Source organism: Bombina bombina, chromosome 4 (assembly GCF_027579735.1).
Source record: "Bombina bombina isolate aBomBom1 chromosome 4, aBomBom1.pri, whole genome shotgun sequence".
NCBI lineage: Eukaryota > Metazoa > Chordata > Amphibia > Anura > Bombinatoridae > Bombina > Bombina bombina.
This window is the reverse complement of record NC_069502.1, coordinates 406,975,040-406,991,506: the sequence shown is the minus strand read 5'-3', so window position 1 is coordinate 406,991,506 and position 16,467 is coordinate 406,975,040. Positions and strand designations below refer to the sequence as shown.

Sequence of the window (16,467 nt, the reverse complement as noted above, 5' to 3'; positions counted from 1 at the left end):
GTACAACTGTTGCCAAGGATTCCATAATCAAAATAAATTTAAAAGGGAAGAGTGACCACCCATTTCAGGTCCCATAAGTTATCTGAAAAGATGAAGAACAAAAGCCAACCACCACATTTTTGTAGAAGGCTTTTGGTAAAGGCAGGCCACAAAGACTGCTTGCATACACCCCCCCAACACACACTATTTTAAAGTTTATCAGCATGTAAGGACATGGTGAAGCATGAGAGTTTACAGCAGAATAACATGCAGGTCATAGTAAGAAGGACAAAGTATGCAGGCAATCGTCAAAAGAACACAGCAAACAGGTAATGGCCAACAGGTCACAGTATTCAGGTAATGGTTTAGTTATACTGATAGGTAATCCATAATCCACTGAAGTCTACTGCAAGTGCAAAAAGGCAGCAACATAGATGGCTATGTACCCTTACTATAGCAGTGTCTGGTACAATTTTTTATTTATGTCACTAAACTTTCTTTAGTATACACATTATTTAAGAGTACAGAGCTTTAAAATTTGTTACCATTGCCAAAAAGCAGAGACCTGAAATTGATCTTAAGGAAAAGTAGAAAGCAAAAGCCCCACTGAAGACCATTGACTTATGCAAGTTTCTATCATCTGCAATGTGAAATTTACAAATGATTTCAACTGGTGTTTACTTTTGTTTGCTCTTACAACAGAAGGCAGGATAGGTTATATATACATTTATACATACCCAGGTAGATCATCACCATAAATTAAGTAATAAACCAACATCATTCAGCATTTTTTGAACACTTTTTTTTTATTGAAATTGCATATTTTGTCACTTTGCAATTTACAAAGTTTTAAATGAAGTATTTACAATTCTTACATAATGTACATTGTAGAACTAATACAAGTGTCCTTTTCATTTATTATAAGCAAAAATAAAACTACAATCAAGTTAACATACAAAACATCCACGACAGAACTAGATATGGTTGTACAATCATTATAGTATATTTGTAGGAAGAAAACAACACAGTCCTGCTGATACAATATATTGCAATGCATTGAAGCTAAAAGTTCTCATTTACAGGCAAATTGCAAAAAACTGAATGCAAGTATATGTGAAAAACTATTGCACTTAAAAATATAAAATAACTTTAAGGAGATTGGTGCAGCTTTGAACGCTATGCACTGCAAGGCTGTCAGCTTAATATTAAGTCTTTTTTGGTACCTATATTAATAAATTATAAGACTGGAATTCAACTTGAGATGAACATGATAGGTACCAAATCTGTGTTCTTGTAGCAACATGAATTTTGCAAGCACATTTCCTTTTTGCTATGCTTAACAAAGGGGGGGGGGGGGTCCCCCTAATCATAATTTTTAAAATTAAAAATATTTTAAGTTATTTTTCTGGGGGGAAAAATTTAAAAAAAATTAAGGATAAAATTGCTGCTTGCCACTACAAGCTCTTGCTCTGAACAGTTTCCAAATGAACAATCTAAATGATTCACATGTCTGCCCTCTGTCACAAATTGGGTTACTGAAAAGATGTATGTTTAATAGTGCAAAATACTGATTTTAAAGGGACAGAAAGGTAAAAATGACAACGTGCATGGGTGCATTTAAATATGAAATAGAAGTATTTTTATAATATACTTCTATTAGCAAAAATGCTTGTAGTAAAAGGTATTACTGTTTTTCAGCGTAATATGCACATATCCTGTGAGGGCCGTGCACCAGTATTCAAACAACACACCTTATCAGAGAATCAGTGGTGACTTGTATGATACAAATGAAGTCTTCACAGATACAATACACAACTTCTTCAGCTCTCTGAGCTTGAATACTGGTGCACAGCCCTCACAGGATATGTGCGTATGTCACAGAAAAACAGCAATCATTTTTACTAGAAGTATTTTTGCTAATAGAAGTATATTGCAAAAAATGCTTCTATTTTATATTCAAATGCACATTTCCATTTTGACCTTTCTATCCCTTTAAGCACCATTATTTTATGTTAAAGAGTCAGCATGTTAATAAAGATTTATATGCAAGTAATCACTGCATACTAATGTAATTCTGAAGATTAACAGGTATTCAGACTAAGCCGTCACAAAAGACATTACAAAAATTTGTATTTAAAAAAAAAAAAAAATGAACCCATGATTTCGATATTTTAAAATCTGTAGCATTTACAATAAACATTTGTGCTTTTTATGCCGTCAGCTAAAGCTAGAAAGCAAAAATATTATATAGCATGAGGGGTTAATACACATATAATACAAGTTATATTATTTTTACAACTATATAGCCATTTTTGTCAACATCTAAAAGATTATAAATTTGGTGATATATATACATAAATATATATATATTTATTTTTAAACACACCAGATCAAATTTGAAATCTTTGCATGTAGTACACTTCATGTAACACACACTGAACCTTATTCTGTCCAGTTGTGAAATATAGTGATACTATATTTCATGCTAAATAGATCAATATGTATATTAAGTAAAAAAAAACAACACTCAAATAATTCTAAAATTTGAGACATACATTTCTGAAAATCTGAGATATTTGTGATATAAAAAAATAAATTTATCATTACAGTGAATAAAATACTGTAAAATGAAAACCCTTTAAATAATTTTTTACGTGTGAATAAACAAGTTACAGGTGCAGTAAAGCTACGTAATGTTTATGATACAGCTGAGGGAATGACTGGGACTTTTTGACTAATTATTTAACACAGATTCTAGAAATCTCTATTAGCTAAAACAATTGATTGTCAATTTACTGAGATGACCATTTAAAGCACACTTAATCACCCTGACTGCAATGACCTGAAACAACATTTCACATTATTATGCACTTTTTCCAGGTCACAGTTGACTGTATAAACATGTTCATGTTTGTTTTGTTTTTTAAAAGATTTCCAACAGTGTTTGAAATACAACAAGAATTCCATACTTTTACTGGAAGCTTGTTAACCTTAAAAAGAGACATGGTAGTTTTTTCTGTTTCATTTTCATGATTCAGAATGTATTGCAATGTTTTTATTTTAACAGATGTTCTTGTGCTGAATAAACCTTTTTTTTCTGTAAAACTTGTCCGTCAGCCAGTGAGCCAATAAAAATGTAAAACTCGGACTACATGTCCCTTTAAGAAGGGTGTTCCCAGGTATAAGACAGTCAAATAAGTAAAGGGGTTTATTACAAAAAGAACAAATGTTTGGAAAAGACAGTCCTTTGAATTTGATTAATTTCAGTGCAATTCTTTCTTTTGCAAGCGTGATGGGATACTAGGAGTTGTGTAGAACACTATAAAGGGTTTTGCTGACTTGTGATGTATTAAATGCACAACAGTTGTATGTGTTGGTCCTTTCTATTTATTCTAAATAATGCAGCTTAATACAAGATTTGCCGCATATACACAGGCACACTCGACTGCAAAGACTGAATCAGATTAAAAGGGGCATGAAACCCATGTTTTTTTTTCTTTCATGATCCAGATAGAGCATTTTAAACAACTTTCCAATTTACTTCTGTTATCTAATTTGCTTTGTTCTCTTGATATAATTTGTTGAATAGGATACCTAGGTAGGCTCAGGAGCTGCTGATTGGTGGCTGCACAAATATGACACATCTTATTGGCTCACCCAACGTGTTAACCAGCTCCCAGTAATGCATTGAATCTGCTTCAACAAAGGATAACAAGAGAATGAAGCAAAATAGCTAATAGAAGTAAACTGGAAAGATGTTTAAAATTGTATTCTCTATCTGAATTATAAAAGAAAAACGTTGGGTTTCATGCCCCTTTAAAGGAACAATTTACTGCAACGTTAGTTTCCCTAATGTGTTCTCACTGACTTGTTATATAAAATGAATGGGAAATTGCTAGTGTAGGTTTATTTATGTATATAAAATTGCTGTTCTCAAGAACACACCTGTACACATGGTCTGAGCCTGCAGAAATAACATTCCTAATATTATCTATTTTTTAAGGCCTTCTTATCCTAACTCCCTGTCTATACACAATGGGCAATACTTGGGAAAAGCAAATGAAAATGGAAATATTAAAGTATTCATATTTCAGTAAAAGTGGTGGTATCAACAGGCACAATCTGCTATATACACTCCAGCATGTAAAACAGATAACTGGGAACACATTAAAGCAGATAAACATTTACAGTACAATGTTGCTTTAAATTAAATCCAACATCCCAACAAATGATATAATTATGCACTGCTCCATTTGGTGGTGGAAAACCGCACATTTTATAAGACTATCACAATTTCTGAGAATCTGACGGCTGGAATCGATTCAGTTTTTCAGGATTGTTAGATGCCATGTGGGAAAAATCTCTGAAAATGTCCTGGTAAGTTTCATCACCTATAAAGCAAAATATATGACATGAGTTACAGAAAAAAACATTTTCAACATGGACATAAAATAAAGAAATAATAGCACATGGTATTTTCAGACAGTCAGAGAACAATGCAATACAAGGCATGATCAGTTAGAACTCATAACCTGAATGATTAGATAATGTGTAATGTAAATCTGACACATAACAGGTTTTAAGACATGTACAAGGTATGCTGATGAGTCAGTTAAAGGGACAGTCAACTCCCAAATTGTTATTGTTTTAAAAGATAAACAATTTCTTTTGTTACCCAATTCCCCAGTTTTGCATAACCGACACAGTTATATTAATATACTTTTTACCTCTGTAATTACCTTGTATCTAAGCCTCTTGATAGCCCCCTGATGACATGACTTTTAATTTATTATCTATTGACTTGCATTTTAGCCATTTAGTGCAGTGTCAGCCATAACTCCATGGGAGGGAGCACAATGTTATCTTTATGGCTCACATGAACTAGCAGTCTCCTGTTGTGAAAAGCTAATAAAAATGTGATAAGAGGCTGTCTGTAGTGGTTTAGAAACAGGCAGAAATTTAGAGGTTTAAATGTTATAAAGTATATTAATATAACAATATTGGTTGTGCAAAGCCTGGGAATGGGTAGTAAAGGTGTTATCTATCTTTTTAAACAATAACACTTTTGGTGTTGACTGTCCCTTTAAGAATGAGAAAGTAATCAAAGACCATTTACATGCAGAAGCTGAAAAAGTAACTTACATACAAAAATCTATAGCAGCTAGTAGTCTCCATGCATCCAGACAGATGAAAAGAAAGAGCAGAGCATCCAATATTTAAGTACATAATATTAAGTGATGCTTATTCAAACAAGAACAAAAATTGTAGCAGAATGAAAAAGATAAGAAGCAGGAATGGTATAATACCCATATTAAAAAAGAAAACTACATATTACAGTGACAGTCTACTCAAGAATTTGAATTGTTTAAAAAGATAGATAATATCTTTATTAGCCATTCCTCAGTTTTGCATAACACGGATCTATTAATATACTTTTTACCTCTATGATTACTTTGCATTTAAGCCTCCGCAGACTGTCCCCTTATCTTAGTTCTTTTGACAGAGTTGCATTTTAACAAATGTTCAAAGAAATGAGAACAGCATCAGTCTGTTAGAGGTGCACGTACCAAGGTCCTGCCAACAACCTCAAATTGTCATCAAATCCACAAATAGAACAGCACCATCCAAAAGGTAAGATAAACTATTTCTTTATTGGGACCAAACACAGCACAACAACACGACGTTTCGGTCAGGTGACCTTAATCATGTGATATAAAAACAAGACCTTAAACCACTCCTTTTATACCCACCTTGGGGGAGTTGATCATTACCTTAACAGGTGAATATTTTAACATTTTATTACAGAGCATAACTACTCAGCACCATCTAGTGGTTAACAAAGGTCATTACCAATCTTACATAGAACTTGGAAGTTTCACAGAAAAACATTTTTTTACAGAAAAAATAAAGGAGCTGTATACAAAATAATCTGTACATATAGACAATCCATACATGTATGAAAATGCACATATATAAAGAGATGCACCTAAAAATTGTTCACATATTATTTAAAAGGTAACAAATGCACCAAACAACTTATTAAACCTATCTGCAATCAACACCAAGGATTTACAATGTAATATTCCAGTCTCTCTCTTTGTTCATTCCATATGGTATAAGAGATTGCAGTGTATAGATCCAACAAGTCTCTCTACTTTTTAACAATTTCTGTCTATTACCACCTCTTCTAGGTTTTTTAACCTGTTCAATAATCTGAAATCTCAATTGAGAAATACTATGACCAGCAATTAAAAAATGGTTGGAAACAGGGGCTTCTTTGTTGCCACAACGTATATTTGATTTATGTTCATTTATTCTATCTCTTATTCTCCTAGTCGACTCACCAATGTAGATTTTGGAACAAGGACATTTAATTAAATAAATGATATAGTCAGAATTGCAAGTAAAGAAGCCTGGTATTTTATATTTCCTTCCATTAAGTGGATGTACAAAACTATCTCCTTTAATAATATTATTGCAATTGCAACAGCTAAGGCAGGGAAAACAGCCTAGTTTAGAAGTAGATAGCACTGTTTGAATTTGTCTCTTATTTGAACCTATGTCAGCTTTTATTAGTAATGTTCTTACATCGCCTATATGCGGGCATAGGTGTTTCTTGGAAATCCATGATATTAGGATTCAGATCTTTAACAATAGGCCAATATTTTTTAATGATTTTATTAATCCTATTACTTCTTAAAGGATTAAATCTAGATATAAAAATCATACGTTTATTTTTGGTTTTCTCTTGTCTCTTATTTTTATTATATTCCCCTTTAAGGATAGTTTGTCTAGCAATATTATCAATCTCTTTTATACAGCTTTCAATCAAGGGCTTTGGATAACCCCTCTGCAAGAATAAGTTACCCATTTCTCTCAATCTAGTGTGAGCTAGCTGGTCATCTGATACAATTCTTTTCACCCGTAATAACCGACTCTTAGGGAGACTATTAATTAGAGGTGGATAATGAGCACTTTCATACTTCAATAGATTGTTTCTATCACTGTCCTTCCTGTATAGATCAACTTTTAATTCCCTACCACTCTTCTGAATTGTGGTATCCAAAAAATCAATAGAATCCTCGCTGCACACCAATTTAAGTTTAATGTATCTAGTAGAGACGTTGAGGTCTGATACAAAAGACTGCAATGAGTCCATGTCGCCCCCCCCATATGCCAAAAATGTCGTCTATATATCTAAACCAGCATAATCCATACTCTTGGAATGCTTTCTGAGTGTATACAAACCTCTCTTCGTAGATATTCATAAAGACATTGGCATATGTGGGGGCGACATTGGATCCCATTGCAGTCCCCTGGCACTGAATGTAGAAAGTATCTTGGAAAAGAAAGTAATTGCAGTACAGGACCAACTGTAATAGCTCAAGAATGAACTCACATTGAAAATTAGAGAATTTGCCACTGGTGATAATGGTTTGTTTCATCGCACCCATACCACTCTTGTGTGTAATTGATGTATATAGCGATGTCACATCTAATGAAAATAGAATAAATTTATCACTTTGTAATTCCAAAGAATTTAACTTGGTTATAAAATCTCCGGCATCTCTGATATAAGACATAGATTGAGTGGCAAAAGGTCTTAACACTTTGTCAATATATTTGGACACATTAGATAGAATAGAATCTGTACTGGACACTATAGGGCGCCCTGGAGGTGTATATCTATCCTTGTGTATTTTGACTGGAATATTACATTGTAAATCCTTGGTGTTGATTGCAGATAGGTTTAATAAGTTGTTTGGTGCATTTGTTACCTTTTAAATAATATGTGAACAACTTTTAGGTGCATCTCTTTATATATGTGCATTTTCATACATGTATGGATTGTCTATATGTACAGATTACTTTGTATACAGCTCCTTTATTTTTTCTGTAAAAAAAAAAATTTCTGTGAAACTTCCAAGTTCTATGTAAGATTGGTAATGACCTTTGTTAACCACTAGATGGTGCTGAGTAGTTATGCTCTGTAATAAAATGCTATCTACAGATAGCTCAGCATGCTAAGGCACTGTGGCTGAGCTCTGAAGCAACCCAAGGGTTGCAGGGTCGATCCCCGGCGAGGTCCACTCAGCCTTTCATCCTTCCGAGGTCGATAAAATGAGCAGCGCCTTGAGACCCTTACGGGTGATTAGCTGCGCTTTATAAGTACCCAATACATACATACATACATACATACATACATTGGTGAGTCGACTAGGAGAATAAGAGATAGAATAAATGAACATAAATCAAATATACGTTGTGGCAACAAAGAAGCCCCTGTTTCCAACCATTTTTTAATTGCTGGTCATAGTATTTCTCAATTGAGATTTCAGATTATTGAACAGGTTAAAAAACCTAGAAGAGGTGGTAATAGACAGAAATTGTTAAAAAGTAGAGAGACTTTTTGGATCTATACACTGCAATCTCTTATACCATATGGAATGAACAAAGAGATAGACTGGAATATTACTTTTTAAATCCTTGGTGTTGATTGCAGATAGGTTTAATAAGTTGTTTGGTGCATTTGTTACCTTTTAAATAATATGTGAACAACTTTTAGGTGCATCTCTTTATATATGTGCATTTTCATACATGTATGGATTGTATATATGTACAGATTATTTTGTATACAGCTCCTTTATTTTTTCTGTAAAAAATTTTTTTCTGTGAAACTTCCAAGTTCTATGTAAGATTGGTAATGACCTTTGTTAACCACTAGATGGTGCTGAGTAGTTATGCTCTGTAATAAAATGTTTAAATATTCACCTGTTAAGGTAATGATCACCTCCCCCAAGGAGGGTATAAAAGGAGTGGTTTAAGGTCTTGTTTTTATATCACATGATTAAGGTCACCTGACTGAAACCTCGTGTTGTTGTGTTGTGTTGTGTTTGGTCCCAATAAAGAAATATTTTATCTTTCCTTTTGGATGGTGCTGTTCTATTTGTAGAGTTGCATTTTAGCCAATCAGTGCTGACTCATAAATAACTCCACGGGAGTGAGTACAATGTTCTCTATATAGCACATGTGAACAAGCACTGTCTAGCTGAGATAAGAGGCAGCCTTCAAGGTCTTAGAAATTAGCAAATTTTGATAAAACTAAATTGGAAAATTGAATGCCCTATCTGAATCGTGAACGTTTAATTCTGACCAGACTGTCCCCCATTAAGCAATTTTTTTCTGATAAAAAAAAAATCATCAAAACTATCAAACCAAGTTGCTTGTTTCATACGCAAGAGCTCTATTGCAGATATATTTCTGATGTACAGAACAGTATCCGCAACACAGGAAAACATTTTGTCTCTAAACTCTTCATTGACAACGGAGAATGCATGCATGGCAGATAAAATAATTAGATGCTTCACCTTTAGGATTAAATAACTCAAATAGTACCACTGTATTCTACAGAATCTATGATCCTATTGCCTTTGGATCTGACAATACCAAAACAATGCAAGGCACATATTATCATCAAAAGATAAAGAAAAGTGCAAAGTGGACAGAAAAACAGCATATGTTAGTCCTTCCTAAGTTTACTCTTTAGGATTAAGTACAGTTATTAACCAATCATGGTCTGGAAGCATAAAGCAGGAACAATTACATGAAGTTAGATGCATTTTAACAGGTAATTTAGTACATTAATACAGATATACATTTATAATTTAATAACAAATATAGATTTTTTTTATATATGGATCTATAAATGAAAGCAGCATTAAAATTACAGTTTAAAAAGTGCATTGATGTCCCTTAGTAAACACAATAATTATGGCAGATTGTACATCCTTATTTGTTAAAGACTTTGGCGTAAACTATCAGTGTTCTTAGAAATTGTTGTATTTCAGGGCTATTGCATGACAACACAAGCTACTTACTCCCAGTCATTCTGATACTATATACACTCATGAACGCACACACACACACACATTGGAACAATATCAGTAAATCAGAAACCTATAAAAAATTATATTTTAAGTTAAATTTACAGTGTGTGTTGCTGGAGCTTACAGCGACCAGAAGGTTGAAGAAAAAAATTATAATTTAGCTCAGGGATAGCCAACTGGCGCCCTCTGCCCTGTTTTTGCTATGAAATATATTATTTGTGTTTCTCATAGCAAAAAAATTATATCCGGCTCTTAAGGATTTTAAAATTTTGATCTGTAGTCCCCTTGTGTTAGGAAGTTGGCCAACACCAATAACCAATTAAAATGCAGGTAAATCAGTTTAAGTCATCTGATGCACAAGTCATCAAAATCCTGCTAATTGACTTGCAACGTATTAGTTGAAGGTGTTCTATTAAAAATGTGCAGTACAACATTTAAACAAAATAAATTGGAATTAAATACTTTCTTAAAAGGTGTCAAATACATTTTAACTGGGTCATTTACAACTGAGATTTCTCCCTAGGGACTCTGAATCCTCAAGTTGTATGCTTATAAACTCCTGCATGCATTTTTTATATTGCATTTCAGTATGACTGTTTGTTGTATATTGACCTTGCTGTCCATAAGGCCCTTCAGATTCCCGCATTTCTTCGTTCATACGTGCCAGGCGCAATCTAAAAAGGAAGGATAAAAAAAAAAACAGCTTTATAATCTTATACTTTAGTCAGAAATATAGGATGTGACATTTGTACACACTTAAAAATCTGTTTTTATCAGGTTCAGAACAACAAAACGTGGGATTTGTTTAAAGGGACAGTCTACTCCAAAAATGTTATTGTTTAAAAAGATAGATAATCCCTTTATTACCCATACGCCAGTTTTGCACAGCCAACATGGTTATATTAATATACTTTTAACCTCTTTAATTACCTTGTATCTAAGCCTCATTTGACAGCCCCATGATCACATGGATAGTTATGTATTATCTATTGACTTGCATTTTAGCCAGTTAGTGCAGTGTCAGCCACAACTTCATGGTCATGAGCACAATGTTATCGATATGGCCCACATGAACTAGCAGTCTCCTGTTGTGAAAAGCAAATAAAAAAAAGTATGTGATAAGAGGCTGTCTGCAGTGGCTTGGAAACAGGCAGACATTTAGAGGTTTAAATGGTATAAAGTATATACAATGTTGGTTGTGCAAAGCTGGGGAATGGGTAGTAAAGTTTTTGTTTTTAAACAACAACAATTTTGGTGTTGACTGTCCCTTTAATGCCAGTTTAGAGAGGTTTTCCAAGCTTCCTCTGTCACTTCTCTCATTAAGAAATGTTTGGACTATGAAACGGTTACATAGCAACTACTAAATTACATTGCAAATATTTAGCATATGCTGAAAAATAGTGATAATTTTCACTAGGAATAATTTGAATACCAGAGTGTTTTGGAGCTTTGGGAAGTAATAATCTAAGCATCATAACTATTAAATTATTCATAGACTGATTTTCACACATTACTACTCAGTGATATCTGATGCTCACTCGCGTATTACTCTTATTGTTAACATGGGTCTCATTCTTCAATGCCAAAAGGGAATATGGCTAAAACCTGGCAGCGCATCTCGAGACAATCATTACAAATGCTTAACTTTCAGTTAAAGTGGAAAAAAAGCTTTTTTATAAAGCCTCAAAATTAAAGTGCCTCCATCGTACCTAAACTGATAAGTAAATAATGTGCTATGGCAGCACTCCGTGTAAATCTATGCAGCATTACATATGCTATGTTGTTTTTTGTGGGAAATATTTTTTTTTAATTTTACAATCCATAGCATATATTTTTTACTATCTACTGACTGCCCACCTTCAAACCAAATATTTTTCTTGAGTGATGCTCCAAGCTGTAAAGCCAATGAGATGCAGCATTATTGACTGTAATACCAGCTCCTGCACCTTTGCATCACAGTGGAAGGATGATTTTAAAATGTTATGACCCTGCATTTTTAGGCTCATGATAATTTTAAAGGTTTTTCTGATCTAAAATGCCAAGCTTGATTATTTATAGTGGGAAAAGGGCATCTTGTGTCCTGCATAAGTGATACTTGATGATAGACTACGAAAACAGTTTTATGCAGCAGCAAACATGCACTGTTAACACCTTAATTAAGGGGCATACAGAGCATGAAAACATTTTTAACAGTAAATGGTAATACTTGCTGGCTATTAACTGTAAAGTATTGCGATTGAATATTCTATTAATATTGATTCATTCCAATACAATTCAAGACATTTCCCCAAACCTACTAAGATAAGCACTACAAATTAATCAACAGATAACTGTACAAGCAGTAGAATCTAATATTTTACCCTCACTAATCTGTCAGTAATTCAGCTGTTTTAATAACCAATTCTAATTCAAGTTTTATTCAGTAAAAAAAACAAAAACATCATTAAGTATCACAAAGAAAAAAAAACACACATCAATGATTTCTAATGGTATAATAAGAGTTATATTTTAATCATAGGTTTGACATGTCTAATGTATAATATTTCAGAATATACATATACCTCGCCCTTCTTTGATATGGCACATTTTTTCTTGGGTTGAATTGGCGGTTCTAGAAATTAATATTTGGGGGGGTACACCTATCTACTGTCCGGAAAAGTCTGGTTTAGAAGTGGTCTTCATGGATGACATGCAGCCAAAGTCATACCTCTGACGTGGAAACAAGGCCAAGCGACTCAACTATGCACAAAAACACCGGAACTGGGGTTCAGCACGTGGTCTAGATCAGTGGTGGGCAAGAGGTAGATCGCAGGCTACCAGTGGACCGCAAGTGAATTTTGAGGTGACCGCCTGGAAAATTTCAAAAGTCTGCATAATAAGAGAAATATTTCTCACACATCTAGATTATGAGTGAAGAGCCTCGCCACCGTAGATGTATGAGAAATGTTTCTCTTATGCAAACTTTTGAAATCGGCTATGAGTCTATGACGGCGGTTTGTGTACTTCAGCATGTGGGACATGGCTGTAGCTGAACTCGTTGCCCCAGCTTTGGTTACTGCCTGTCCCAAACTCGCCTACTTTTTGTCTCAAGAGCGGTCAGTCCATAGTACCGACTCTTCATGCGCCAGGCTGAGATGCCGTTCGATATCCCTGGGTTTGGCAGTTCCAGCTCCTGCTCTCTCTGATATTCTGCTGCTACTTTCTAGTTCTGTCCTCCGTTACTTGTCACCTGTTTTTTTCCCCAGGGTCTGTTACTCCCCCTCAGGTTCTTTTACATATTCTGTACCAGGCTTTGATGCTGCTCTCTGATACTTTCTCTGACACACTCATATTAGCTATACTGTGCTAGTTTCTGCAGACTTCTGTCCCCAGAATTTGTTGTCACCAGATTGTGCAGGTCAGTGCTGTTGCTGCTATACCAGTCTCTGGTTGCTGTGTAAGGCGGTACAGAGCCTGCAGGTCCTGCCGCTTTCACAACTATTTGCAGTAGTCTTCAGCTAGTAGCAGACGAATGGAGAGAAGCCAACAAAACCTGCCCCCTAATCAACCTGACATGGCGTCCAGGCAATAAAATTACTTTGTAGAATGAGTCTGTCTATGATTGGCTGAGAATAGTTCATTGTCATTGTTGTACCTGAGCTGTGGGTTTCCCATGTGTTCCAGGCTTGACTACTCCACTAGCCCTAGATTCGAGCCGTCTTGATTGTGAGACTACTTATTCATACGCCGGCACGGTACACAGATAAAAACAGAATTTATGCTTACCTGATAAAACATAATTTATGTAAGAACTTACCTGATAAATTTATTTATTTCATATTAGCAAGAGTCCATGAGCTAGTGACGTATGGGATATACATTCCTACCAGGAGGGGCAAAGTTTCCCAAACCTTAAAATGCCTATAAATACACCCCTCACCACACCCACAAATCAGTTTAACGAATAGCCAAGAAGTGGGGTGATAAGAAAGGAGCGAAAGCATCAAAAATAAGGAATTGGAATAATTGTGCTTTATACAAAAAATCATAACCACCACAAAAAGGGTGGGCCTCATGGACTCTTGCTAATATGAAAGAAATGAATTTATCAGGTAAGTTCTTACATAAATTATGTTTTCTTTCATGTAATTAGCAAGAGTCCATGAGCTAGTGACGTATGAGATAGTAGATACCCAAGATGTGGAACTTCTACGCAAGAGTCACTAGAGAGGGAGGGATAAAATAAAGACAGCCAATTCCGCTGAAAAATTAATCCACTACCCAAATCAAAAAGTTTCAATTTTTATAATGAAAAAAACTGAAATTATAAGCAGAAGAATCAAACTGAAACAGCTGCCTGAAGTACCATTCTACCAAAAGTGCTTCTAAAGAAGAGAAAACATCAAAATGGTAGAATTTAGTAAAAATATGCAAAGAAGACCAAGTCATTGCTTTGCAAATCTGATCAACAGAAGCTTCATTCTTAAAAGCCCAGGAAGCAGAAACTTACCTAGTAGAATGAGCCGTAATCCACTGAGGCGGGAATCAACCCGACTCCAAATAAGCATGATGAATCAAAAGTTTAACCAAGATGCCAAAGAAATGGCAGAAGCCTTTTGACCTTCCTAAAACCAGAAAAGATAACAAATAGACTAGAAGTCTGTGTGAAATGTGAATAGCTTCAACATAGGATTTCAAAACTCTTACCATATCCAAAGAATGTAAGAATCTTACCAAAGAAGTCTTAGGAAAAGACAATAATTCCTCCCTAATGTTGATAGAAATCACAACTTTAGGTAAGAATTGAAATGAAGATAGCAAAAACCACCTTATCCTGATGAAAAAATCAGAAAAAGGAGACTCACAAGAAAGAACAGATAATTCAAAAACTGTTCTAGCTGAAGAGATGTCTAAAAAGAACAATACTTTTCATGAAAGTAAATAATGTCTAGAGAAAGCATATGCTCAAATAGAAGAGCCTGTAAAGCCTTAAGAACCAAATTAAAACTCCAAGGAGGAGAAATTGGCTTAATGACAGGTTTGATAAGAACCAAAAACCTGAACAAAATAATGAATAACAGGAAGGAACACTGCCTTATCCTGATGAAAAATCAGAAAAGAAGATCCTCAAGAAAGAGCAGATAACTCAGAAACTCTTCTAGCAGAAGAGATAGCCAAAAGGAACAATACTTTCCAAAAAAGTAATTTAAATGTCCAGAGAACGCAAAGGTTCAAACGTAGGAGCCTGTAAAGCCCTCAGTACCAAATTGAGACTCCAAGGAAGAGAGATTGACTTAATGACAGGCTTGATACAAACCAAAGCCTGTACAAAACAATGAATATCAGAATGAATAGCAATCTTTCTGTGAAAAAGAACAGAAAGAGTAGAGATTTGTCCTTTCAAATAACTTGCAGACAAAACCTTATCTAAACCAACCTGAAAAATTGTAAAATTCTAGGAATTCTAAAAGAATTTATGAGAAGAACACCAAGAAATGTAAGTCTTCCAAACTCGATAATAAATCTTTCTAGAGACAGATTTACAAACCTGTAACATAGTATTAAACACTGAGTCAGAGAAACCTCTATGACTAAGAATCAAACGTTCAATCTCCATACCTTCAAATTTAATGATTTGAGATCCTGATGGAAAAAATGGGCCTTGAGATAGAAGGTCTGGTCTTAACGGAAGTGTCCAAGGTTGGCAACTGGCCATCCGAATGAGATCCGCATACCAAAACCTGTGAGGCCATGCTGGAACCACCAGCAGTACAAACGAACCCTCCATTAGAATTTTGGAAATCACTTTTGGAAGAATTAGAGGCGGAAAGATATAGGCAGAATGATAATTCCAAGGAAGTGTGAATGCATACGCTACTTCCACCTGAGGATCCCCGGACCTGAATAGGCCCCTGGGAAGTTCCTTGTTAAGACGAGATGCCAACAGATCTATTTCTGAAAGCCCTCACATCGGAAAAATTGAAAAACATATCTGGGTAAAGAGACCATTCTCCCGGATGTAAAGCTTGATTAACAGAGATAATCAGCTTCCCAAATGTTTATACCTGGGAAAAAGACCACAGAATTTAGATAGGAGCTGGATTTAGCCCAAGCAAATATCCAAGATACTTTTGTCACAGTCTAAGGACTGATAGTCCCACCCTGATGATTGACATACACCACAGATGTGACATTGTCTGAAAAAAACAATAAACGTCTCTTCTTCAAAAGAAACCAACTGAAGAACTCTGAGAATGCACGGAGTTCCAAAATATCAAATGGTAATCTCGCCTCCTGAGATTTCCAAACCCCTTGTGCTGACAGAGAACCTCAGACAGCCTCCCAACCTAAAAAGACTCGCATCTGTAGAGATCATGGTCCAGGTTGAAAGAATCGAAGAGACCTGTAGAACTAAATGATGGTGATCTTAACCACCGAATCAAAGATAGATAAACATAGAATTCGAAGATTTAAAAAGTGAAATCCTAGAATCCCTGCACCATTATGCAGCATAAAAAACTGGAAAGGTTTTCTATGAAAAATGAGCAAAGGGAATTGAATCCAATGCTGCAGCCATAAGACCTAAATTTCCATGCATATATAGCAACTGAAGGAAATAATA

At 34.8% G+C, this 16,467-nt stretch overlaps 1 protein-coding gene across 3 annotated transcripts in view; it reads right to left on the bottom strand.

Annotated features, from left to right (window-relative positions):
• Nucleotides 1-766: 766 nt before the first annotated feature.
• ACAP2 (ArfGAP with coiled-coil, ankyrin repeat and PH domains 2) overlaps nt 767-16,467 on the bottom strand; it is a 379,535-nt gene continuing 363,834 nt past the window's right edge. For all 3 annotated transcript variants that reach the window (XM_053710199.1, XM_053710201.1, XM_053710202.1), the window contains 2 exons: nt 10,479-10,540; nt 767-4,370 (listed from right to left, as the gene is read on the bottom strand). In XM_053710199.1, coding sequence (XP_053566174.1) covers nt 4,267-4,370; nt 10,479-10,540 — 166 coding nt within the window. In that variant the 3' untranslated portion in view covers nt 767-4,266. The remainder of the gene's footprint in view (nt 4,371-10,478; nt 10,541-16,467) is intronic.